The 27,426-nt window shown below is 35.6% G+C and overlaps 1 protein-coding gene across 1 annotated transcript in view; it reads left to right on the top strand.

The window, feature by feature from the left end:
- LOC134678798 (acetylcholinesterase-like) overlaps positions 1 to 11,835 on the top strand; it is a 75,093-nt gene extending 63,258 nt beyond the window's left edge. Inside the window, exons 3-5 of the mRNA XM_063537495.1 lie at positions 1,690 to 3,490; positions 4,737 to 4,912; positions 6,298 to 11,835. Coding sequence (XP_063393565.1) covers positions 1,722 to 3,490; positions 4,737 to 4,912; positions 6,298 to 6,452 — 2,100 coding nt within the window. The 5' untranslated portion in view covers positions 1,690 to 1,721 and the 3' untranslated portion in view covers positions 6,453 to 11,835. The remainder of the gene's footprint in view (positions 1 to 1,689; positions 3,491 to 4,736; positions 4,913 to 6,297) is intronic.
- The last annotated feature ends 15,591 nt before the right edge of the window (positions 11,836 to 27,426 follow it).

The raw sequence follows: 27,426 nt of genomic DNA on the forward strand, positions 1-27,426 counted from the left end.
TCCCATTAGATTTTTATCTTTGGGGTATCCTAAAGAATACGGTTTACTCGAAATCTATCGATTCCCGAGAACATCTGATGATGATGAGACATAGAATTATGGAAGCGGCACAGCAAATAACAAACAAGCCTGTCCCACTGTAACACCAATAGACGGTTAGATTTGTGTAGGTATTGAAAAAGAGGGATGCCATTTCGATAATTATTATTGATGGATTGTTTGATGTATTTCTAGGCACCTACTTGTTTTTAAGTAGTAATTAAGAAACAAGAAACACAAAATTCTTTTTAGTTTAAGACTTCACTTTTAAAGCTTAACACTACTAAATATTTATGGCCAAAAGTTCAGTCAAATCCCGCTTTCCATTTTTCCAATTCTATGTAACATATTATTTTGTTATGTGAAGTGCAAATAAAGACTTTTAATTTGTTTTAACTTTCGACGATCCATCTAGTGGATAATGCTTAAAACATATTACAAAACAGGAAGCGAGAAGAAGTGACATCATAAGTTGTATTCGTATTTTTGTATTAATCAATCACTTTATGTCCCCCATCCGTGTGGGGGCCTGTACCATGTACTCATCAAACGATGACACTTATTAATCAATAACTTATAATCAATGTATGTCATCATTTTAGTAATTGACGTTGGTTGTCACGCTTTAGACTTAACAAAATTCGCAATACTTTACGTCTTACAATAATAGGGCACTTGTCCCACCGCCGACGATGAGCGATAACCGAGTAGAACGATAAACTAGAAACGAGTGGGCGAGCGGCGAGAAGCGAGTGTTAGCTCCAATAGTTTTGTCGCTCGGCTATAGGCGAGTGCTCGAGTGCGAGTGTGTAGCCGAACACGCAGACGTCGCAGACTTGTTCAAACCTGCACGCGAGACACACTGTGCGGTGGTATTAGCGGTTTGTTGTAAGACTGCCAAGTAACTATGGATGAGATTTTAATTGAGTGTGTAAGACAACATCCTTGTCTTTGGGACACAAAATGCTTTGCTTAAAGTCATAGCAAATATCTGTACTGAAATCCACGCTAAAAATCACCGCTGATTGGTCTCGCAGCTTGAGTTCTAACTACGAAGCGAGCATCGCTGAGCTAGTACCGCTGAGCTAGTTTTATCTTATCGCGGCGACAAACTAGTAGAGCGAGTGTTCTCGCCGGCAGTGTGAACAGCCAGCGATGAACTATAATATATGTGTCTCTTTTACTAACAAACGATCCTAGGAATCTTTCGTTCGTTTCTTGGGCGAGAAAATCGCCGATAGTTAATCGCTTACTCGCTCTTGGTGGGACAAGTGCCTAGAAGTGTACTTAAATTAAAAACCACAAGTTATTTTTAAAGTCGCTGAACTGTTGGTTAGTTTCAGGACTACAGTCCACAGTTTAATTTTTTGCTCCTGTTATAGGCCCCATTTGGTATATATCATCACTGGATAAAGCCAGATGATGAAGTTAACGTTACGCTCCATTTAAACAATTAATAGCTTTGTTTGGAAACAATATAAAAATACATAATGATAGATTACTTCCATGTACCTATGTACCTACATATAAATCACATGGAAGTGACTCGTAGGTTATAGAGACGTTTTCGAGAATAAGGTTATTTTTTTATTATGAAATAAAATAATAGTGTCTGTGTCTATATAAATACAGAAAAATAATATATTTCAGGTGCTGATTGTGGGGCGTGGGGTAACGGCGGTATGCGCGTGGTGTTAGCAGCGCTAGCGGCGCTTGCGGCGCGAGCGCTGGGTAGCCCGCACGAACACCGCGCGCGGCATCATGCTCCAGACCACCCTCTACATTTTCCGGCGCCAGCTCCTCCACAACCATATAGAGGACATGGCGAGGCAGTGCGCTATAATCCTGAATTAGATACGATCTTACCCCGTATTGATGAACATGAAACCTCTTCGAAACGCGCCAAACTAGAAGATGCTGAAACCTCATCTAAAAGAGAAGAAAAATATTTTTCCAACCATGAACGAGGTGAAGAAGTTTTTATGGCAGATGAACCACAAATGGGACCTGATGACGACGATCCGTTAGTCGTTCGCACTCGTAAGGGCAGAGTTAGAGGTATAACTCTTACAGCTGCGACAGGAAAGAAAGTTGACGCTTGGTTTGGAATTCCTTACGCACAAAAACCTCTAGGTGACTTGCGATTTAGACACCCCAGACCTGTTGAAAGCTGGGGTGAAGAAATTTTAAATGCAACAACACTGCCACATTCATGCGTTCAAATAGTAGATACCGTGTTCGGGGATTTTCCAGGTGCTATGATGTGGAATCCTAACACAGACATGCAGGAGGACTGTCTATATATCAATATAGTCACACCTCGACCCAGACCAAAAAATGCAGCTGTTATGCTATGGGTATTTGGGGGAGGATTTTATTCTGGAACTGCCACTTTGGATGTGTATGATCCTAAAATCCTGGTGTCTGAAGAAAAGGTTGTCTACGTTTCAATGCAATATCGGGTTGCTTCGCTCGGTTTCCTGTTCTTTGACACAGCCGATGTTCCAGGAAACTCGGGACTATTTGATCAATTAATGGCTTTGCAATGGGTCAAAGACAATATAGCATATTTTGGTGGAAATCCTCACAATGTAACGTTATTCGGAGAGTCGGCCGGAGCAGTATCTGTCTCCCTTCATTTACTATCACCTCTTTCGAGAAACTTGTTTTCGCAGGCAATTATGCAATCGGGAGCTGCAACAGCACCATGGGCTATAATATCAAGAGAAGAAAGTATATTACGAGGCATACGGTTAGCAGAGGCTGTACACTGTCCTCATTCAAGAACAGACATGGGGCCCATGATTGAATGCTTGCGAAAAAAAAGTGCTGATGAATTAGTGAACAATGAATGGGGAACCTTAGGTATTTGTGAATTTCCTTTCGTTCCTATTATCGACGGTTCGTTTTTAGACGAAATGCCAATCCGTTCCTTAGCGCACCAAAACTTCAAAAAAACGAATCTTCTTTTAGGGTCAAATACCGAAGAAGGATATTATTTTATACTGTATTATTTGACCGAATTATTTCCCAAAGAAGAAAACGTGGGCATTACCAGAGAACAATATTTACAAGCCGTAAGGGAGTTAAATCCATATGTCACTGATGTGGCTCGTCAAGCAATAGTATTTGAGTACACTGATTGGTTAAACCCTGATGATCCCATCAAAAATCGTAACGCATTGGATAAAATGGTGGGCGACTACCATTTTACTTGCGGTGTAAATGAGTTAGCACATCGTTACGCGGAGACTGGCAATAACGTGTATACATATTATTATAAACACCGCAGTAAGAATAACCCATGGCCATCGTGGACGGGTGTCATGCATGCTGATGAAATCAATTATGTATTTGGCGAGCCTCTGAATCCTGGAAAAAATTATTCACCGGAAGAAGTAGAATTCAGCAAACGAATGATGAGATACTGGGCAAACTTTGCGAAAACTGGGTAAGTGTAATATTTACTATTTTAATTTTTAAGTCGCAATAAAAAAGAAAAGCAAGGGAAATGCTGTCCAAGTATGTGAATTTCAGTTTATAAATTAAATTGTTACATGTTCTAACTAAGGCCAAATGACAAGTGAAAATTTACACGTATTATACAAGATTATAAATTTGCAAGGGCAGACTTCAGCCAAAACTTACTACCATGTCTGATTTTCATAGAAATTATAAATGATAGCTTCCAGTATAAATATGTAAAAATTTATAATATAAAATGACTCATAGTATTTGAAAGTTAGGAACTAATTATTTAAATTTTCTAAATAATGCAACATGAATAAAAATAAAAATAATTATAGATCACTAATATTTACATGTACCAATAAAAACGTGTTAGTTAAAATTTTGGTTACGATATGAATTACACGAACTAATAACTGAAATAAAAATTTATCATTTTAGGAATATAAGTCTTCGTTCAAGTTTTGGACTAATAGATCACTTGAACCAAGTAAATCAAACCTCAATAAAAAATTGTTATTGTATACGTTCATGTTTTGACTGAAAAAACAATGATCCGTAGATGATTAACTAAAATGATGACAAATTTAAAGATGATTAACTAAAATAATGATAATTTTTTTGGAAAAACTTTCCCTTGCCTAAAATTGTTTGGATGTTTGATGTGTATACGAAGATAAATCATATCCACTTGAAGCGCAATTTTTTTTTACAAGATAAAATATACTTATATTATTAAATAATTGTTATTTAATATTTAAAACGCAAAGTATTTTATTATAAACATCACAAAATATAAAATAACCTAAACATTTAATCCTAAAATTATACATAAAAATAAAAAAACCCTAAAAATAATTCAAATAAAACTTAACCTATACTAAGCTGAAGCGCAATTAGAACCGCAAATTTCCATCGGCCATTTCCATAAAGCAGACCACTGACTAACAGTCCGCCGGACGATATCGGCCTGTCAGTTGTTCGGAGCTGTCAAATTTTTGTTCTGACAGGCCGATATCGTCCGGCGGCCTGTTAATCAGTGGTCGGCTGCAATGTGTAGTTCTAGGTTTAGGCATGAATCCGTGCAATTATTATTAAAAAAAACGGACGTTTGAATGGGCTATGATATAACTTATGAGATTGGATCGATTATTAACTTGATTATTATTTGGCTTCACAAATCTATATATAATATTAATGTAATAATGTATATTTATATTGTTTTTCAGAAATCCATCCTTAAGCCCAAATGGAGAAATGACTAAAGTGCACTGGCCGGTACATACCGCGTTCGGCAGGGAATATCTGTCTCTGGCAGTCAACTCCAGCGCTGTGGGCCACGGACTACGAGTTAAACAATGTGCTTTTTGGCAAAAATATCTCCCCCAATTAATATCAGCGACAAGTAAGTTGAATTTTAGTCGCATATTGAGTTAAAATGAGGTCATTGTGGTAAAAAATATACTAACACATGTTACTAATGTATTATGGTATGTTTAAATACTTATAACAACATGAATTGAATCCCCTGTTTGGCAAAGCAATTTATCAGTATAAATCGGCCAAGAGCATGTCGGGCCATGCTCAGTGTAGTTCCGTAGTTATCATTCTGTCAGACTAGGCTAAACGGGGGCTATTAGTATCATGTACATTACTATACAGGGATGTTGCGAATATCCGCATCCGCATCCGCGGAACATCCGCATTGTTTTCAACATCCGCATCTGCATCCGCATCCGCATAAAATCGATGCGGAGCATCCGCATGATGCGGATGTCGACCAAGTTGGTAACAGAAACGTATTAGCGGCGGCGCCGGCGGCGTAAGTGCTAGATAATCTCGTCATTATATATATAACGAAATCGTCTAGATCGCGAAAAGTCGGCCAACTTACTGTTTATTAAATAAAAGGCACCTATATTCTAGCTCAAATACTAAACGTTTCGTTTTTTTTAAATAAAAAATGATATAAATGTAATGTTTGACGTTTTTTAAGTACCAAATCTTGACATCCGCATCCGCATCCGCGGATGTGAGGCTTTAAATATCCGCATCCGCGGATGTCAAAAAAACGCATCCGCAACATCCCTGTTACTATACAAGCAAAAGGGAGTACCTTCGCAGCGCTTTATACCTAAGTGTTTTTTAACTAACAAGATAAGACAATAAAGTTTGATTGTGAATTAGTTATTTGTTTTACAAGGGGGCAAAGTTGTTGTTTAACCGCTCGTGCTAATATTGATACCCGAGCAAGCGAAAGATTCCAAAATTGAACCACGAGCGTAGCGAGTGGTTCGAAAACTGGAATCTTGAGCGTTGCGAGGGTTTCAAAGCACGAGGGTTAAACAAAATTTGCCCCCGAGTGAAACACAAAATTTTTCACCACACCAATCCGAAGCAAATATTAATTGAAAAATTACAAACAAAATCAAATCCAAATAAATGTTATTAAATATTTATCATCCAAAGTCATCATTTAAAAGTCAATTCTTCCAGCAAACATAAGAAAACAACTCAAAATTTACATTTGATTACTTTGCCTCACATGTGAATAAAATGCAACTTTGCTATTAGTTTTTGAAGTGCAAAGTAAGACTTTCCGAGCTGGTGTGGTGAAAAAAATCATTCATTCATTCATTGATTGACTCCTGCAATAACTCAAAAACGGCTGGAGCAATTATTTTCGCTATAGTTTTCATTGAAATGTATAATAAAACCATTTATTACGGATACGTAAGTAGCAGTCCTCGTACCACGATATTTTAAATTGAATTATTTTATTAATTACAGAAAAAACGGAACCACCCCGGAATTGCACTGGCAGTGGTTCCTTATTACGTCCGTCGCTGCACACGCTGGGCCTGGCCGTCGCGGCGGCGGCGGCGCCCTTCACACACCACTTGTTGTTGACACATTTAGTGGCCATGTTCGTGAACATTGATTAGAACTTTTCACGCACATACCGTATGGTTTATTTGCTCTGGCCTGCTATGTCTTTTCTGATGAAACGTATTTTAAAATGCCGTACAAAGTAATATTGGGCTAAACAGCAAGATTACGTTTATAAAATTATCATTTATTGGCATTACTTATACCTAGTGATCAACATGTACAATTTAATTTTCATCACACTTGCTCATAATGGCTGGTATTTCACATAAGGTTTAGTAGGAGAAACAGCGAAAAAAGCCCTACGTATGTTCAAAATCTAGCTATAAATGAGTTCTACTGTAAAACAAGATTTTTATCATTGCTTATTACCTTTTTAACCAGGTTTAATTTTAATGATTTAATACTGACTAGGCTGGCGCGATGACCCAAAATGAGTCTTGGCCTCCAACACAAGAGCTGGATTTAATAGCTGTTCAAATATTTTTAAGTATTTATATCTTGGCTTGTACCTATAAGCCAAATAGATCTTGCCTTTCATGCTTTTTCGTCAAACACTAAACATAATGGCGGGATAATCTGTAATAGAACCGTATTTAACACTTATTTCGCTTAAATCTTTATGTTTTTCTTAGCAAAGTGTGATGAAAAACATTGTTTGTAACACGGGAAATAGGTACCTATAAAATTTGTAAACTTGAGTCATAAAAACACTCTGGGGCCCGATTTATGAATTTCGGTCGCTCGATTTCGTCACTCGAAAATCGGAGGAAAACGGCGAAATGTTATTTTTTGAAATACGAGCGATCGAAATTGGATTCTAGTGGTAGGTATTGACCACTCGATTATAATTCTATTAGTAGAATTTCAACGCCTAGTAATGAAGATATAATTTAACGAAATACTCGAAATCAAGTGGTCGAAATTAAAAAATCGGCCCCCTGCGCGCATCGTGTTTCTATTGCACCTCGTTGCCAATGTTGTCCCTTTTCTTTTGACTTTACTAAACGTAGGATTTAATTATACTATTATGCATTTTGTGCGACTGTCCACATATTTAAATAAATTGCTTTTGGCGATTGTATAGTTATGGTGTAAAGTATGTTTGCATGCGCGAAATTGCTTGCTCACTATTAAAATAATATTAAAGTTTAGCTTTTACATGTGTAATTCATTGTCGACGTAGCAAATCTCTCTTCGGTTTCAAATTATTTTTACCAAATTCGTTAGTTCTCGTAGCTTTTAGCAGTCAATGAGATTGTTACCAATTCAGAGGATGTGTAAAAATTGGAAAAGCAGACCGCCGCAAAAAATAACGATGAAGTCTTTCTAAAATTAGATACGATTTTATAAAATGATATTTTATCTTGAATTTGGGATTATAATAACAAGTCAAATGAGCCAATAAAAAGCAAAAAGTGGCAAAAAAAAAACAATCTATAAGCTTCATATTTAAAAAACTAAAAACAAAAACTTCATTTTATTCCACCATAGGTACAATCAAGTGTAAAAATATGGTTGCACACATCGTACTCAAAAATATAATATGTCAGCGAATTAATAATTATCGAACATATTTTTGAGAAGTTATATGCACCTATATTTTTAGACTTGCTTGTACATACTTATTCAAACCCGCACTGACTCACATCCCGGAAACAAAATAACAATATTAATAATGATTACTATAAATAAATCTGAAATCATATATGTACCAAAAGTGTAACAAGATTCTTTAAATCCTTTCCCAAGGGTTAAATAATATTAGTTAATATGTTAATGATTGTATTGTAAAATTCAATAACTAATAATAACTATGTACTACAAATATTCAATTTGCTAGATTAAGCACAGACCTTTAGATAGCTCATCTATGTCATGATGAATTGATGAATCTGAATTATAGACTGTTTAATCTAAATGGGGCAGTGGACAAAAAGATACCATACGAGATAGCTATTTTTCTCTTAGGAACCTCGAGGCCGATTTGAAAGATACGAGAAACTGAAATGAGAGGTTTTCACAAAACACGGCCACAGTAATATCAAAATGAAAATAAATAAGAATAGCTTTATTGCTGAAATAGGTAGCCTAAACTATTTATATGGATTACATATGTGACTATGGAACATATATGGGATAATGCAATGTACAATATGTACATACCTACGACCAACGTAACCTGTCTTTATCATTTTATCTACCAAAACCTTACCAAATTGCCCCAGACCCAAAGTCGCAATCGTAACATATCCCTTCGAAAAATATTAAAGATTAATATTAGTATTAATATATCAGTGTACTTAGTTTTATTTTCATTTTGTTTAAACTCTGGTATAGTTAGCTGTTTTGTTATAGTAACTGATTTTCTCTCACCGCCCCATTCGGATGAAACACGCTGTATTGGACATCATATACTGCCCGATCTCGCGCTCTGTGAGAAGGGCGCGCGTGGTGCTGACTGACCGGTCGGAACGGCCCGGCCGCTAGGTTACACCGCAAATATTTTCTTATGAGATTATTTTTATAATGATTTACGAAACATTAAAATTTAAGCATATTTAGTTTTAAGCCATGTGAAGTATTGAATTGCGCTGTCCAGTATGTTTTGTGAGTTCGTATTCGAAGTTCGATATTAAGTTCGGATAGTAAATGTAGTAGTCAAGATTATACTGTTAATAGATAAATGTTATGAATTATTAATAAGAGGAGTGATTTCTCCATCAACATATCACTTGTTAATAATTAATTATAGAGTTACGTACGTAACTAGTTGTAATTTTGTCTTAATTCTAAGTCTTTACATATCCTCACCACGTAGAGTCAAGTTCGTTAGCATTATGGGCCAGAGACAAATACTAGGTATTGATAAAATGATACAAAACAAAAATCTTTGTCTTAACTAGTTTAAGCCTACTGTAATGTATAAACGTATGAACAGCATTGTAAGAATTGAGATACATGAATGAAGGAATCTTAGGTGTCGTGCGATGATTAGAAAGACTTAGAAAAAATGCATTTTTAGCTTTAATGCGCCTCTATAATTGCAATACATATCACGCAAGGCATAGTAATATGTTTAAGTTCAGTCTAGGCTTAGGGATAAGTTAAAAATAAGCTAGATCATTTCACAACTCTGTAGCGGACCAATATTAGAAAGTTGTACGTCTTGTATGGTTCGATTGATGTAACGGACACTGAAGCAAACTTGTTAAATGCAAATAATTGTCTCATTTGGTTTTCCGGTGCACGAATAAACATGGTTATAATATAAATGAAGGACTTATTTAAAGTCATTTGCTACGAATACGCGGAGTTTGACAGGTTTATCGAGCTATGTAATATAATATTTAACCATATATGGAGATAAGAAAGCGGTGTCAAAAACTCAAATGAGTATAAGTAGTGTATCACTTTTGGGATGCGATGCGATGATACTGTAAAGTGTTTTACTCGAGCCAGGGGTTTTCTATTAAAGTAATCTGATAAATTCATTGCTTGTTCAATTTGATACACTTCAAACTTCCTCTCCTTAGTTTATGTTGTTATCGCTGTTGCTTCTTATCTCTGCAAACTATTTCGAAATATTTATACATTTTAACTTAGGTATATTTTGTCAGTATTTTAATTATAACTATTATTCTTTTGTGTCAAGTACCAGTTAAAGTTGTGTGCACAATGTATTTGTTTAAACACCCTGAATATTATCAATATGTTACACGATTTATGACGAGACCGACAATAATATGGCAGTCTCTACCTTTAACTCCTTTAAGTGGTACATACACATTATAACCAATGTGTCTACAACGACACGTGACGTGTAAAGAGAGTAGAATATTGAATGTGTTAAGTCGTACAAATAAGTATCTTAACGTCGATACGCCTAGTTTAGAGATTGTAGTGCCCAGCAGTTCAGCTTTCGAATATTGGTATATAAACAATTTATTAGAAGAATCTTTACAATTCGTTCAGGATTTAAGATACAATTTACTAGTACAATATAGTCAATCTTTACTCTAAAGAATGAACTCTCGCGAAAGCTGCATTCTACAATTTGATTAAAAATACAATTCTTTAATGTAAATAAGATATGGGTGTTAGACTTTAATCTAGGAACTCATTGTTGTTTGGCTATTGTAGTTTTTTTTGTATTAAAATGGCCACGGTTTCTCAAAATTAAAAGAAAATGAACATGGAGTATGAATTGTAGTGTGTCACCATTTCACTTTAAATTTTCTGTCAGTTGTCGAGAAACAGTGGTCAAAGCGTATGTGATTAACGTTTTCAAAAGTAAAACAATGTTGTGGAAGACGATACTCTATATTATAGTTAACACTTAGTGTATTTTTTCGTAGGTGTACTTCGAATTTTGGGTTATAATCAGTTTGTGACTAGGCGACATGTATACAAAATCTATTTCTGTATTTACAAAGATGGTGTAATCTATATTCGCTGGTGTTAGCAATTGTAAAATAGTGTCAGTATTCATGTCTAGTTCACGTTCGATGTTCACGAACTACGCTTATTTTAACCTGCGTATGTAAACCTATAGAGTGCCTCTTGTTCACTTTTATATATATTGATATAACACTATAGTTAGGTAATACTAGTAGAGGTAGTAAATGCGTTATATCTTAACATAACAGCACAATTTTCTTTTCTTAAACAATTATTACATGTGATATTGGAAAGGCCAACGAATGTCGCGTAGTGCCAAAATGGAAGACGAGATTATAGAGTTCATAACTCAGACGTATGACTAAGAAATCAGAGCAGATGTAGACACTAAACATATATATACTCGCGAGTTTATAGAAACTCCTTGTATTCGATCTGCATGCACGGCAATTAATTATGCTCACAGACGCGTATACGTTGGAATGTATATTACAACCTTCTTGTTATGCACTCGAAACTGACTATCACCATACTCAACTTATTTATTAAGAGTTTGTTACACGTACCTACCTTATTATTAAATATTATGGTTACTTAATTTTACAATAAGCGGTGACAATAAAAGGAGATGTTTAAGTTGAAACTCATTGGTTCGTATTATTTTGGATCTTATTAAAATGGAACTGATCAAAGAACTCCCCTGTATTTGAAATAATAAATCTGCGATGTATTCCATTCTTACCAATATTTTTGATAACATTTGCTTAGTTAGCTGTAATTGTCAAAAAAATAAATACAATTTCGACGTCGGTGTATCGCGAATGGCCTAATTGTAGAGGATGATTTTTAAAGCACGATTTGTTGTATGGCCTACAAGCATTGCAGACAAATTATTTTTCATTAAAGTTATCTTTTCAAATTTTAATAGTGAACATATTTCTAATAAATTATAATAAATATTATAGTGCTATGATTGCATTATTGAATGTTTGCCAGATTTATGTTTAATTATAAAATAAATGCTTGTATATAAAATAATGTTTTTGTTTTATTTTATGGTATCAGAAATTCTTAGCGAAGCTTGTGTTGTCTACTGGACCGCACTACCTATTTAATTTCTAGTTTACTGTCTTTCTGAAAATCATTTTCTTTATTCGTATGGCAAAAATACAATCGATCATAATCATGAAATATACCTATATTTCATGATTATGATCGATTGTATTTTTGCTTGATATTTAAACATAAATGAGATGTTTACCTACCTAGGTAAACATCTAAAGGCGCCCACTGATCATCAGTCCGCCGGACGATATTAGCCTGCCGTGCCGACTGATATCGGATTTGATTTATGATGAGCATTTACAAAAAAAACAATCTTTTATCTTTTTGTTAACTTTAACAGCATGTAGCTCCTAAAGTATTGATTGTAGAGTAAAAATCAACGTAACCAAATTTGTAGGAATGTTTATGTTAAAACTTTTGTCCGAAGTAAAAATAAGAAAATGAAATAAAAAAGATACCTTAACGCCAGCACATCCCCTGCCCTCAAGGACTTTTAGTATGTTTATCTGGGCACCACAAGGTATAACTGTACTAATTTTCAAAACTACACGAATTATTTTCGCTGATTGTCCATATTGGGCTTAATTTCTCGTTTACCATGGCCAGTGATCGTACTTTTTCCAGCATTTTTGGTGCAGTGCTAGGATTGTAAGTTGTTTGAAGCAATAATCAAATAAAATCAAAAATAAAAATAAAAACCCGTATTAAACAAATCGGAAATACAAAAAATATTATCAGAACATGTAAACCCAATATGCATAATGGAATGAAGGGTTAATTTACTACGAGTACCTTAGATATGACAAAATGTAACACAGTTGCAATAAATCCTTATCTCAGGTTATACATAGTTCATATTTAGGAATCCTATTGATATTAGATATTAACATAAACAGTATAATGCGTAGGCAATGGCAGTGCATAAATATAGAAGTCATTTTGTTTCTTTACTGACGTCCCGTCGAGTGCTAAGAACAGTTGCGTTGATTTTGTGTGTGAAAATAAGCAATAATTATTAACTGATAATTTGATTAAACACAGTCGAGAAACTGTTAAGTGAGCATAGTTTTTAGGGTTCCGTACCCAAAGGGTAAAACGGGACCCTATTACTAAGACTTCGCTGTCCGTCCGTCCGTCCGTCCGTCTGTCACCAGGCTGTATCTCACGAACCGTGATAGCTAGACAGTTGAAATTTTCACAGATGATGTATTTCTGTTGCCGCTATAACAACAAATACTAAAAACAGAATAAAATAAAGATTTAAATGGGGCTCCCATACAACAAACGTGATTTTTGACCAAAGTTAAGCAACGTCGGGAGGGGTCAGTACTTGGATGGGTGACCGTTTTCTTTTTGCTTTTTTTTGTTTTTTTTTTTTGCATTATGGTACGGAACCCTTCGTGCGCGAGTCCGACTCGCACTTGCCCGGTTTTTTATTAAGGAAAGTATTATTAAGTTTTTAAAATTGTGCTAAAAAATGACACGATCGAAACATGTTGTAACGAGGCATATGAAAACCCGCACCCATATTGAGAAATCTAGTAATTATTCTGTTCATTCACATGCTTTATTAAAATATTACGTAGATTTGGAAATAATAGACGATAAAGTGTACTTTAGAACCTGTGATACCTTTATAAAATCCCCAATAAAATGTAATATAGAACAACATATTCTTAGAGTAATAAATGTTATACACAATTATAATAACTGATTAAGTAAATAGTTATTTGTACAACAAGGGATCAAAGTTTGATATTTCTTCGAGTGCTTATTTTGAGTCCCATGCAAGCGAAAGATTCTATAATAGGATTCACGAGCGTAGCGAGTGAATCTAAGTTAGGATCTTGAGCGTAGTAAGGGATTCAAAAGCGCACGAGATGTAAATAACTTTGATCTCGTGTAGTACACAAAATTTTTCACCCTAAGCAGTGAGAACATACCTAGAGGGACAGAGATAATAGAACCCAAGTATATCGAACTTGTATTAGACCCCGCATGTTGAAATGACATTTGACTATAAAGGTCACTTGAATGTCATTTTGTCTCACTCAGTGAGCAAAATCGCATTTTGCTCACTGAGTGAGACAAAATGACTCAGTGAGCAAAATCGCATTTTGCTCACTGTTTTTAAGAAGCAAAGTACACTTGTTCGAGCTGCTGAGGTGAAAAAAATAGTGTATCATTTTCAGTGACAACATAATACTACATAATTTTAAACGTCAATCATATTATACACGTCGAGAACCCTAGGTCGCTATCGTGTGTCATTTGACGTTATTGCACCAAAAATGCTCGAAAAAGTACAATCACTGACCATGACAAATACTCCAAAAGCTAATAGGTTATCAGACGATAATTATGAACGCGGAGTTGTATTAGAAGCTAATTGAAATATTGATACATTCCTACTCGTAAAATATAAAGATAAATGCTCTTATAACAAAACAAACGACGAAAGGCGTGTTTTTTCACCCCTTTGTGGTATCTAATCACCCCCTATGACGTAACTATTCACCCCATATGCGTGTCCACTGACCCCATTTTCACGTAAAAGTGCTTGTTGATAGATTTTTGGAAAAAAAATGCTTCATTATAATCATTATAGAGAAAATTGGTGATATTATTTATTATTTAGGTACTACATATACTATATTACCAGGTTAGCTCACTTTAACTACGTTAATGTCACTACATTTACCGCTAGAACAAAGTTCAGACAGGCTTCATTTCTTACCTCGGTGAGGCCTTCCTTTAGAGTCAAAAATATCTAACTTTTAGGCAGTTTGATTAACTTCTTTTGGTATCAATGTAGAGAATAAATAGTCTACTATATACGTATTCCAGAAAATCTGATTTAAGAGATGTACGTTTTTAAATATAACTACTTGAAAGAAAAAGTTCAAAATTTCTCTATTCACCCCGCGATTTCTGTTGACCCCGTTTTACGGTACTCAAACTCATATATTTTATTGCGTTTCATGTGTACAGAGGATCTTATAATATAAATACAGTCTCAACATGAACCCTGGAAGGGTATAGCAACATAAATTACCAAAACAGTTTAAATATTAATAGCAGTAGGTATCCAAATAACTAAAACATCTAATTCTCACTTAAAAAATCCTGTATACAATAATATGCTTTACTAATTAAAAAACGCTTTAATTGTAATTTAAATTTATGTATATTTGTTTCCACCTGTATTGTCTTAGGAATTTTGTTGAATATATTGACACACATGGCAAACGGACCAGAGTGGATTATTTTCATGTTGGAGTTAGGGCGGGCTAATCTAGTATTGGGTCGTAAGTTAGATGGACGAGAGTCCGCTCATTAACTCGTCGAACGCCCACCATACAACAAATTGATGCAAAGGAATATGACCCATATTGATTCGTGTGTGTGTTATATGCAATAACAAACTTACTTCCTTAGTGTGAAAATAAACATAAACTTTACACTCTCTAAAATGCCAATACATTGTCCAGTATAGGGCATTTAATTTTTGGACTATATTAAATTGGGAGTGGAAACTCCTACTCTCACACAACCAGTTGGAATGATATGTTGGTTTATTATAAATATGTATTATGAAGTGGCAGGTTATCAAACAAATTAAGACAATAATTTAGTACACCCCTCTGACCTCCACCGATGAACAGCTGCCAGACGCCAGGATCTAGTTATATTGGTGCTTTTCAGCCACCTTTATGGCTGAAGCGATTGGACAACCAACTTGCAACCAACCCACGCACGCAAGTTCCGTCCATCCGATTAGTTTCGCCCACTTTGTACAGATTGCAACCTCCATTTAGGTAGTTCATAATACTTCATGTTACATATTGACATAAATCTAATTTGAATGTTGAAGAAAAGTGTCACACATGTGTCATTGGAATGAATCTCGCCTTGTTATATACATTTTGGATTTTTATTTAAATTATTACAATAAAATTCACGCAAGAAAGTCACCATCCTATTCACACTTTGACCTTTTGGATCGCATTAACGCCAGCCTACGCAATAGCCGCAGCGATGTCCTTCGATGTCACCGAGTCATACAAGCCAGATACACTTAATTTAACGCATTTTGTGGGCCGAGACACTCTAACCTCCTCAAGGCTAAACAGCTGACCAAGTTTTTCTGCCAGTTTGTCTGCCTTTAGACCGCTGGCGGCCCCTGGTACTCCAGCTGACTCGGGCAAGTAGCCGCGACTTTGAAGCGGATTGACTGGATATCGAGCTCAGACAAATTCACTTTTGTTTTGGCCTAAGCTAGCTTCCGGCAGCAAACACCACAGCAGTAGAGCGCGGTGGCTCCTGAGATTGAGCTCGCGCTTCGATCCTCTGCAGCGGTTGAGAGGCAGAGCGAAGACTTGCCGCCATATTATTCTTCTCTCCTCTAGCCACCGTATTACAGGCATTTCCATGGCCTCACGGGCTGAAGGACAAGTGTTGCGATTGCGTCTGCACTTTACGACAGGTTTCGTGGTTCTTAAGATCGGTAACCATTTTCCCAAGGCCAGCTCTTAATCTATAAAGACGGTACTATAGAGGCCGAGCAAACAGGTCAGCACAATTATTTGGTTTAGGTTTGTTTCGTTTGGTTCCCTCTTAAGTAATTTCCTAGTTCGTCGGTTTCCCCGTGTGTCTGTTCCTCTTCTGACTGTTTCTCCGTTAGTCTGTTTTCATCGGTTTCCCCGTTCGTCTGTGTCCCTGTTCGTCTATTCCTCTTTCGTCTATTCGCCTCTGTTCCCCTTTCTTCAGTTTACCCTGGTTCCTGCATCAGATAAGTGAAATACCAGCCAATAATTTAGCGCGCGAATTGCGATATTTGATTGGTGTGCTGAATTGTATGTAACCTCAACAGTTCGCAACGTAACTAAAATCGTATGCAAATTCGCACGCCGTGTAAATGCGCCCTAAGATTACGATTAGTAAAATAAAGACGATATTTTTTAAATATTTTTATTAATATAGGTTCTCAAAACCTAAGTGCATTTTCTCATTAATTAAAAGGTAACAGGACTAACTCATAAACAACAAAATAACTACTCGATATTCCTCTATCGTAGTATTCAAATTAGGCACAATTGCATATTATTCTGAAAATCGCTACCAAACTCTCGTTGAATACTTAAACACTTTAATCGTAGTTAATCACAAAAGTTAACTCGAATACTCCAACTACAATTGGATTGGTACAAACATGTATAGTTTGTAACAAAATTAAAACTTAAGGAAACACTAATCAATTATAGGATCTGTATTCTTAATGTTTGTTGAATTTATGATTTTTATAATTTTTTGGTGTGTCGAATTTAGTCTCTGGTAAATAATTTTATTTAACAACTTCGTTTCTGTAATTTTGTTGTCATTTAACTTTTGTAAAAATTATGAATGTGTCTTGTCGAAATAAATGTCTTGCTTTGTTCTATTAATTTGCTTTGCCTTCTATGTATCATAAATGTTTTGTATATTTTGCTGTCAATTAACGGGGCTTCTTCCTTAACCATTGTAAACAATAGTATAGGTTCGGCGGTTTGGGAAGTTTGTTGTTCAGTCTATGATGCCAATCCTACACAGCGTTGTTTGTTCGAAATAAGTCGCCAGAGCAGCTTATTATTTCTAAGGGTATTAGTTAGATTAGTATTTCACCATTGTTTTCGAAAATATTTTTTGAATTTCTTAACATAGTTGTGCTCGGGTCAATTTTTGTAGAGGGTGTTTTTTCGACATTTGTATATAGTAGGAGATCCGACATATGGTCGACCTTCACCAATCTGTCTGACGGATGAAACTATGAAAATACCTATGAAAGAAAATAATTATGTTTTAGAACATAAATAAATAGGGTTGCCTAAAGCAATATGGTCAAGGCTATTTTTAATAAATTTTTGAAAAAAGTTTTTTTCGGCAAATTTCACCGATTTGTCTGACGAACGAAATAAGTTTCAATGGAAAGTATACAAATTGTACAACATAACATAAATCATGTAGGTCGCCTATCTTTTTCCGGTCACTATTATGTGGTTGCCGTGTTTAAAGAGGTGATTTTATATCGATAATTGCACAGTGCACTCATCTGTCTGACGCTTGAATTATACATCAAAATGATGGTAATTTTATTGCAAATACAATGGTCGCACTTGACCGCTTTTTATTCTTATTCAATTTAATCGATCTACCAGTGACAATCGTAATGGTAGCGTAATTGTTTTTATAGTGGAGGCAGTTATGCATCGCTCCTATACATAACCTAAAAAAAATCAAGCTATGTGCTTCACCACATATGTATCCAGGGCCCAGTTTTATAAAGTTACAAGTTACAGGTTACAAGAGTACAGGCTACAGGCACCTGTAATGCACTGTGAACGGCTACAGGTGTTTTATAAATACACATAAATAATTACAGTTGTAAAGAACCACGAATCACCAATCTCGATTACATGTGAAATCTACAGGTGTGAAGGATATCACTATTTAAAAAAAAAAACGTGTGTCATAGATACTCGGTTCTCTACTAAATTGTGTTTTTGTTTGCTGTAAAATATTAATTACTGGAAAAATGGCCAGAAATGAAGGAAAAATCGAGTGCTTGAGAGCGGCGTTCCATGCCAAGGATATACTTTTTGGGCCGTTTTCAGATTCAGATTAAGTTAGATTTAATGAAATATTTACGTAATAAGTAAATAACATGTACAAATAAGTACTCTTTCACATTCTTACATTAAAATGTATCGTTTCGGTAGCGGCTCAAAGATAAATACGGTGTGTATCGAAAATTATGAATAGTAGTACACTTTACCATAATGTGAATGCACTATACTTAAATAAAGAGACGAATGCTAATAAATCAACGACAAATATCGGCATTAATCCCTTTCCATTTCCTAGTAGATAAAATAAAACGAATCGTCAATAAAATCAATATAAAACATATTGTCACTTTATTTCCTATTTACTATATATTTCAGATACATTAACAAAAACTGATAAGGTCAGTGCATAGAAAAGTATGCATGCCCTGGCACAATCGTTGGCGTTGGTGCTATAAAGAGTAAAGTTTAAAATCTCTCAGAAAACGAGTCTACAAGTAACTGCTGTTGTGCTGTTACAGGACTCAAGACGTATGTAAGTTTTTGTTACAAGTGTACCAATCTACACTTGTAATTTACAATATTTTTATAAAACGCTTGTTCGATTATGAGTTTAAAACTTAAAACTCCCGTATTTTCGTCTATGGTTGAGCTACAGGCACTTGTACCTGTAACCTGTAAAATTGTAACACAGTACTTTTATAAAACGCAAATTGCAAAAAACGGAGCAAGTGTTGCCAGTAAACGCCTGTAAACTTGTAACTTTATAAAACTGGGCCCTGGTAATTCTAAGCATTTCTAGTGCGGGAGGCAATAAAAAGTTGCAACGATTTTTGGAACCTGTCTTGCACCTGCAACGAGTGTGTTCTAGGCACTCACTTGCGACATTGGCTGGCTACAACGACTATTCCAGGAAATCACCACTTTAAGTGCAATTCCTAGATTACAAATTGATAATGATGCTGCTTTAACCCTTATCTTGGCATCGTAACACCCGTGATACATGGAACTTAAAAAAATCTAGCAGGTTCACTTTACTACCTAACAAAATAATTCTGCCATCAATCAGTCGAACTACCCTCCTTACTTATAGAAAAAAATAATGGACACGAGTGTCATTGTAAATTAATTAGTAATAACCAACATGGCGCCGCGGAAACAATAGATTTCGGTTCGTACTGGAAGTTTTGCATTTATTTCTTATATTAGTATATATTTTTCCATAATCTACATTTTGATATCTTTACTGTCTCTTAGTGCATACATATTTACAATGCCTTCGAATTTAAAAACATTTAATACACAGAACCTTACGTGAAACTGTTATGTATTATATTTGATACACTGCCAAGAACTCAGAAATGTACATATCGAAAGGATTGTATTACATTTAATACATTGCCAAGTTATCGTCAAAATAGTTTTACATGATTAATGTATTTTTTTATTTTTGTGGGGTTACAAAACATGTTGATACATATGCTTTTCCGAAACTGGAAAAACCTGGATTTTTTCCTTATTTTTTAATAGTCTAGTATGCTCAATAGGTGACAAAAAACTAAAAAAATGTTTATATTTAAGATATTTTGATCCTTGCCAAGATAAGGGTTAAAACTGTCTCAGAATCCCGAACTGCACAGAAGAACTAAACATATTGCCATAAGACATTTTTACGTCAGAGAGTTAGTTGCATCTAATGAACTTGTGGCGCCACTGTGCCAGCGCCGCACTTTTCTTTATCTGTGGCAGTACCTAGATACTTACTGCCCTTTATAATCTGTGCTCTCTTCCCTGCCAAGAACGCACGGTGCCGGCAGACATTTTGTACGCTTAGGAAAAAGCTGTATCTTTGAAGAAATACATAATTGATTCTACATCGGAGATTTAATGAAAAAGCCCCTCAGCGCTAGGAAGGCTAGGGCTTCCAACAACTGGTGATCAATGGACATACTGACGAAACCAGTTTCAAAGCCAAGAATGGCATTAATCTGTGGGATTATTGGATTAACCTACCTACCTATAACGTTTAACAAATTATTTTAGAATTACTTTTTTTAAATTTTTGATAAACTATAGACTGGTGTTTGCAGGCCACATGATCTACTTTATTACTTTTCTTAAAATGTCACTCTTGTCATGTCTTGAAATGAATAAACATTGATTTAATCGATCCACATTAATAGAAACAACTGTTAAGATCAGGGCCGGATTAAGCATGTCGGGGCCCCTAGGCCGGCCGGTGCGAAGCTCGGGGCCCCCTACAGTCAATTCTGCACACAGCACATTCAGTACAGGGAAATAAAAGTTTGCGTTTTAATTTCAATCTTTTGGTGTCGCGGCCGAGTCGATCCAAATCGAACAATGTCTTTTCCGCTTTTATTGCGTGGGTATAAAGCTTTATTCTATCGGTTTTTGCCGATTCCGCGTCGCGTCAAGTGTGGGGAGAGCCCTTTAGGCTTAAGGCCAATTCCCAGTGGAATACCAAAGATGAGAGCTTCAGCGTCACTTTCTTATCTACCTCTAATGGCCAATTTTAAGCGAGGCTAAAAGCTAAGCTCACTAGTGCCGCAAAGTTGATTTTCTCAATAGTTAATATTTTGAGAGGCTGAACAGCCATTGTCCGACCATAAGACCAAACGCCGAGCCACATGATTAGAATCAATCTAATAATAAAGAATTTCCATATATTAAAATTACTTAAATTACTAGAGTTAGACCAAGATAAGCCTGCAACAATATTGATAGCACTCGCAGTGCAAGTGTTATTTTAAACGTGAAAACTTCTATGAAATTGTGCCGTATAAATAACACTTGCACTGCGTATGCTATCAAAATCATTGCAGACTTTTCTTGGTCTAGGTACCTCTATTAATTCACCAGTCAAGCTAACATGTAGATACAGGGTCAATTAAAGAACCAAAAATAAACGCGAGCGCGAAATTTTTTGACAATATCGCAAATTGTGAAACCGTGTTAAAAGGCGAGGTATCGATCTTCATCTGGACCTAAAAGTCCGAAGTGCCCCAGTGAGGCGAGCTTTCATGCGAAGTCAAAGCCGTGCTTCATCAGGCTTCAGGATAAATAGTTCAGCACAGACACGAACCAATGTCCTTTGTAAAAGTGAGACCGCAGGCCGAGTTTGGCGCAGCGACGCCAAAGGCTAAGCTGAAGTAGAGGGGATGTGGAACACAATAAACCAATGGTAAACTAAGGCCGACGGTCGAGCATTCCTTTGAAAACTGAGGACAGTTTCGTCTTCTTTCTTTTTCTTTGTTTTAATAATTTTTACTTAAATACGTGTCACGAATTAAAAATCAACAACATAAGTACATAACAGAACACTTCTTTTCTAAAATAGAGCAGCCACCTTAGAACAGTGTCGTTTACATACCTACTTATTGATTCTTGTAGTGGGGCTCCTATCAGGCATTAAGAATTATGTTGCCAACCTGAAGAAGTCAAACTGCGGTCTTATAATTATGCAAAAGACACTGTTCTATGGTTCCGGCTCTAAAAAATAAATACCTAATTACGAGTAGGTTTAATGAATACGAGTACAGCCCTTAATAATTATACCTACCTACTAAACTGCTACTGTTTAATATGTAATGAAAACGTTGTCTTATGGCACACATATTTTCAAGAACTCTACTGCAGTTATAAATACGTCGTTTAAATCTTTCAGGTGAAGACGATATTATTGAATTTTTCGTTTTCTAGTCATGGTCGAGAATAGCGAATTAATAATTCTTGTGTTTTGATATCTTGCCTCTACTCTCAACCTGTGTACAAACCGAATCAAAGTTGGTTTGAAAGGCATACGGCAGTTAAGGCGGTTATGCCAACCTTCAATCGGGTTATCCGTCCGGTGTTTGTCTTGAGCACATCTCAATATTGATGGACCTAACATTATCTACTATATCTCTGCATGTAGCCTATAAAATTTTCCATTTCATTGGTTCCTGGTGCGATGTCGTTGAGCCAGCAATTGTTTATCTCTGTTTCTGGCAGTAGAGACAAATTCGCACACATCTCTCGCGGCTTTCTGATGTTCAGTTAGCCTTGTACGTTCTGGCGTTCTTCCTTACAGCACGAGAATAATGAAAGTAACAGCCTGTTAATCGGACATTGGGAAAAACAGCCTGCATGCATTTATGATAGTAACATTAGTAACTTTGAAATCACATTTAAAATTTCTGATATCCAAGTTCAATTCATGTCGTAATAGTGTAAATAGTCGATACTAAGTGTGTTGCGTCTTGTTAGCAAGCAGAGCTAATAATTGACACCATATTACTCTATCTTCCATTTCTAACAAGACCAACATATATGAAGAATATTAGTTGTTTAAAAGGTTTTTTCCAAAGCATTGTTTATATACAGTCTGCCGGTAGGCGTTGGAATTTTAATATTATCTCTTCTGTCCCGTTTTTGATTGCTAAGAAATCTTTTTTAAGCATTTCAGGTATTTTAACATCCCGTAAATTAAGAAATTCAGTTTTCTGCTGCCCTAATAATTTCTTCCTCGTTCTGTATAAAGCATTCCTTTTTCTTTCGTATGAACACATAACAAAACTCTCATCAGTCTGGATAATTTCCGTCACAGTTTCCTCAAATATTTGTTTTACAGATGACATTCGTTCACACACAGCTTTTTTGCACGAATCCATCACAACATCCCTAATGTTCTCATTATGGTATAAATTGCAAATATGTGCACTTGCGCGGAGCGTCTTTATGCTAATAGGCCTGTTGACAGTAACAAAGAATCATGGAAATAATAGTTTAAAAGAAACATATATACGATTCTAAAAACTGGCCCAATCTTAGTATAACCATTAGGATTATTAATATATTCAATAAAATAAAAGTGCAAAATTCCCCAATCGGCCATTATTACTGAAACGCCAATCAGAAGCGATCTAAGAAGTGACGTCACCAATCCATGACATATTTCTTAGAGCAACATAGACAACCTCATTGACAGCAATCCATACGTCCTCACCAAAGAGTTTGGAGGTTCAAAAAGAAATATTATTTCGCCACTAAACATTTATTACGTCCAAAAAATATTATTACACGATATAAAGTAAATATCTATTTGTTATTATCTAAATAAAATGCTAAATATACTTGGTCAAGCAGATCTTGTCAGTAGAAAAAGGCGGCAAATTTGAAAAATGTAGGCGCGAAGGGATATTGTCTCATAGAAAATTTGAATTTCGCGCCTTTTTTTACTGACAAGATTTGCTTGACCATCTATAATATCATATTTCACCAACAAAGTTTTTTAATTATTTGGCTGAATGGAACCATCATTGCCATGTTGCCTGTCGTAACTAGAAAAAATTAAAAAGTAAAACCGGCGCTCGGTGATTTTCACTCAACATGTATCTTAATAATTCAGCATCGCATAGTTTTTTTGCAATTTTGGTTGTGTGACTTGCAATCAAATCTGCCCTGTTATTAGCTTTTATGCCGAAATGCTGTGGTAATATATTGACAAATGCACTAGTTACACTTTTAACATATTCTGAAACATGCTGCTGTGTTTCTAGTTATAGCATGGTTTTAATAAGACTGTTAGAGTTGCCAGTTCTTAGTTTGATTAAAAATATAACTACTGCTTGAATTATATTTCTATTCTCAGTGTTTCGCAACGAAGGCATCATGTTTGTTAAGTCGGTAATATTAGCCCAAGTCAACCCCGTAAAAACGTAAATGTCGTCACTTGACAGAGATCCATCGCCGATCCTTGAGAAATCGCTTGCTATGCTTTCTAATGCCATGACATTAAACAGTTCTGTTACTTCATTCAGATTAAGCGTTGATGTATTTGATATAATTCGCAATTGTTTTAAATCCTCTTCGAAAAACCGATTCTTAAACATGTGTTTTCTACAACAATGATTTCCTTTTGGTATATAAATCTTACGTTTATGAAACGCTTGATTTCTGGCTTCTTTGGACACATCAATTAAGTCACTTTTATTTGAACACAAGCAACAGTCCATGACTAGAAATAGTAGAAATTGTCCTCTGAATTGGCAGTTCAATCAATTCTTAGTTTAAGCAACACTTAGTTTGATACCGCGAGGCCTCAGCCGATCGGATGGTAAAAGGCCTGACGGCCTGACACTGGTGCCATGGGAAAAAGGCAAGTGTTTACTATGGGACGCTACGTGTGTAAGCACTTTTGCCCCCTCACACCTTTGTCGTACCATCCGGACGGCGGGCGCAGCCGCTGAGGTGGCGGCCCTACATAAACACCAAAAATACGCTGCACTCACCAACTACCTGTTCGTCTCAGTAGCCGTAGAGACATCCGGATGTTGGTGTGCTGAGACAAAAACCTTCCTTAGGGAAGTAGGTCGTCGCATGCAAGAAAGGGGCCTTGACCCGCGCTCCGGGTTTTTCCTGGTGCAAAGGCTGTCCATCGCAATTCAACGCGGTAAGGCAGCGAGTGTGAGGGCACCTTTGCGCCGGGGGTAGTAGTTACGGGGAGGTCTCTTTGAGTAGTTTTTATATTCTTTGTTTTATTTTAGATATATTTAAGGTTGTTAGTTTTAATTTAGTATTATTTGTAGATGTATTTAGTTCATAAGTTATTTATTTGTCTTTCTACTGTCTTTTACTCTTAGTTTAAGTTTAATATTATATGTATTAGTGTAGAGCCGCTACAGGAGGTCTCTGGAGGGTTTTATTAATCACTGGAAGGCACTTTAGTTTGTAAACATCTTGTTTATTAATTTAATTGTATTTACAACACATGACTTGCCATTACGGATGATTGAAGTAGAGTGAATGACAATTCTCAAGTTTGAATTCGAACATACTTCAAACTTGAGCTTTCTATATTCAAAGAGAATGTCTCAAGCCAGTGTCGATTGCTATATACAGCCTCTACACATCAACACACCCCCTCAATCGACTCTGCTTGAAGCATTAATTTACAGCGCTAAACTTTAGTCAAGACAATATTCCAATAAAAAATTTCAAATACAATAACCAGAAAAACATAACACACCCTGTATATTCCCTCATATTACATCAACCTGTATAATTCCCATATATTACATCATCCTGTATATTTCCCACATATTACATCATCCTGTATACCCCATTCAACAAATACATTACAGTAAATTCTCATTCAACAAGATATATACTCTAGTATTCCTCCACTCGATACGTCACCACTAATCATCTATAATAAACGTTTTATTCTTCCACTCGACTCATCAACATTAATCACATATCTATAATCAAAGCTCTATTCTGCCACTCGACTCTTCAACACTAATTGTATATATAATAAATCCTCTATCCTTCCACTCGACTCTTCACCACAAAACATATATATATATTAAATCTTTTATCCACCGACTCAACTCTTCAACATCACTAAATATAATAAATATTTTTATTCACCGACTCAACTCTTCCACATCACTAATAATCTATAATAACAATTCTAATATAAATTATAAAATATTAAAATACAGACTTAGAAACAAAAACTCAAGGATATTTTTCAGAAACCATGTAAAATGTACCTATTAAAGTGAGTAAACTCTTCTTCGGTGATGATGATGGATGAGGTTAAATAATGATTCAGTTACTCTTACTACACTTACACCCCCTTAAATGAATCATTATTAAGCACCCCCTCAATTTTGACTACACTATGTTTCTAGTATCCTTGATCCTCAAGTTTTCTTTCAATAAGTACATATTTCTGTATTATAATATAAAAGTTTACACACCCTATAAAAACTTACATACTACGATATACTATAAAAGAAAAAACCCCGACATTTATTCGAAATAATAATTAATGTTCACTTTAGCCCGCACTTATACTACATTGTCTACACTCAACACCTCACATTATCACTAAAACACTAATCTTCGTTGACATTTTTCAAATTTTACAGCTGGTAAACTTTTCGTTAGTATATCAGCCAGCTGTGATCCAGTTGGACAGTATTTTACTGTAATCTGATTCTCGTCGATTTTCTCCTTTAGATAATAGTATTTTACGTCTAATATGTTTGCTTCTTTTTCCCATGATTCCTTTCTTCATCAGCCAAATCGCAGATTGATTGTCCACTCTCATCTCAACTTCGAGTTTTTCTTTGGTTATCTCATAGATCAGATCCCTTACGAACAGTAGTTCCTTACAACATTCTGCTGCTGCTATAAATTCTGCTTCTGTACTGCTTAATGCGACTACTGATTGTTTTCTTGAGCTCCATGCCACTGGTCCACCATTCAGCCAAATCACAAAACCAGAAGTGCTGCGTCTAGTGTCTGGATCTCCCGCAAAATCCGAATCACAATAACCCCTGAGAACTTTATCATCCTTACTAAAGTGAATCCCTTTTTCAGCTGAACCTTTAAGAAATCGCAAAATTGTTTTAGCATTGTTCAAATCATTTAAATTTGGAGAATTTTGATGCCTCGAACAATAACCTACTTGAAAACTAATGTCTGGTCGCGTTTTATTCGAGAGATATAACAATGACCCTATCATCTCGCGGTAAAGCTCATGAGACTTTGTATCAACTTTAACGGATGGATGTTCTTCTATCATAATCGTTGGACATCTACACTCTTTTGCATTTTCAAGATTGAACTTTTTAATGATTTTCTCACTATGTCTTCTGAAAAATTTTAATCCCATTTTTATCTTGCTTTATATCCAAACCTATATAATTAGTTACTTCATCTAAAATTCTCAGTTCGAATGACTTTTGCATTGTATCTATTATATGCAATAGATCTTCTTCTCTTTCTCCGAGTACTAATCCGTCATCGACATATACTGCAAGGATAATTTTTCTTTCACCTTCCATGACAAAGATGCATTGATCAAGTTTCATTTGTTTAAACCCCATCTTTGTTAAGAACTCTGTAAACTTGATATTCCACATTAGTGGAGCTTGTTTTAAGCCATACA

The sequence above is a fragment of the Cydia fagiglandana genome, chromosome Z (assembly GCF_963556715.1).
Source record: "Cydia fagiglandana chromosome Z, ilCydFagi1.1, whole genome shotgun sequence".
NCBI classification, from domain to species: Eukaryota; Metazoa; Arthropoda; class Insecta; order Lepidoptera; family Tortricidae; genus Cydia; species Cydia fagiglandana.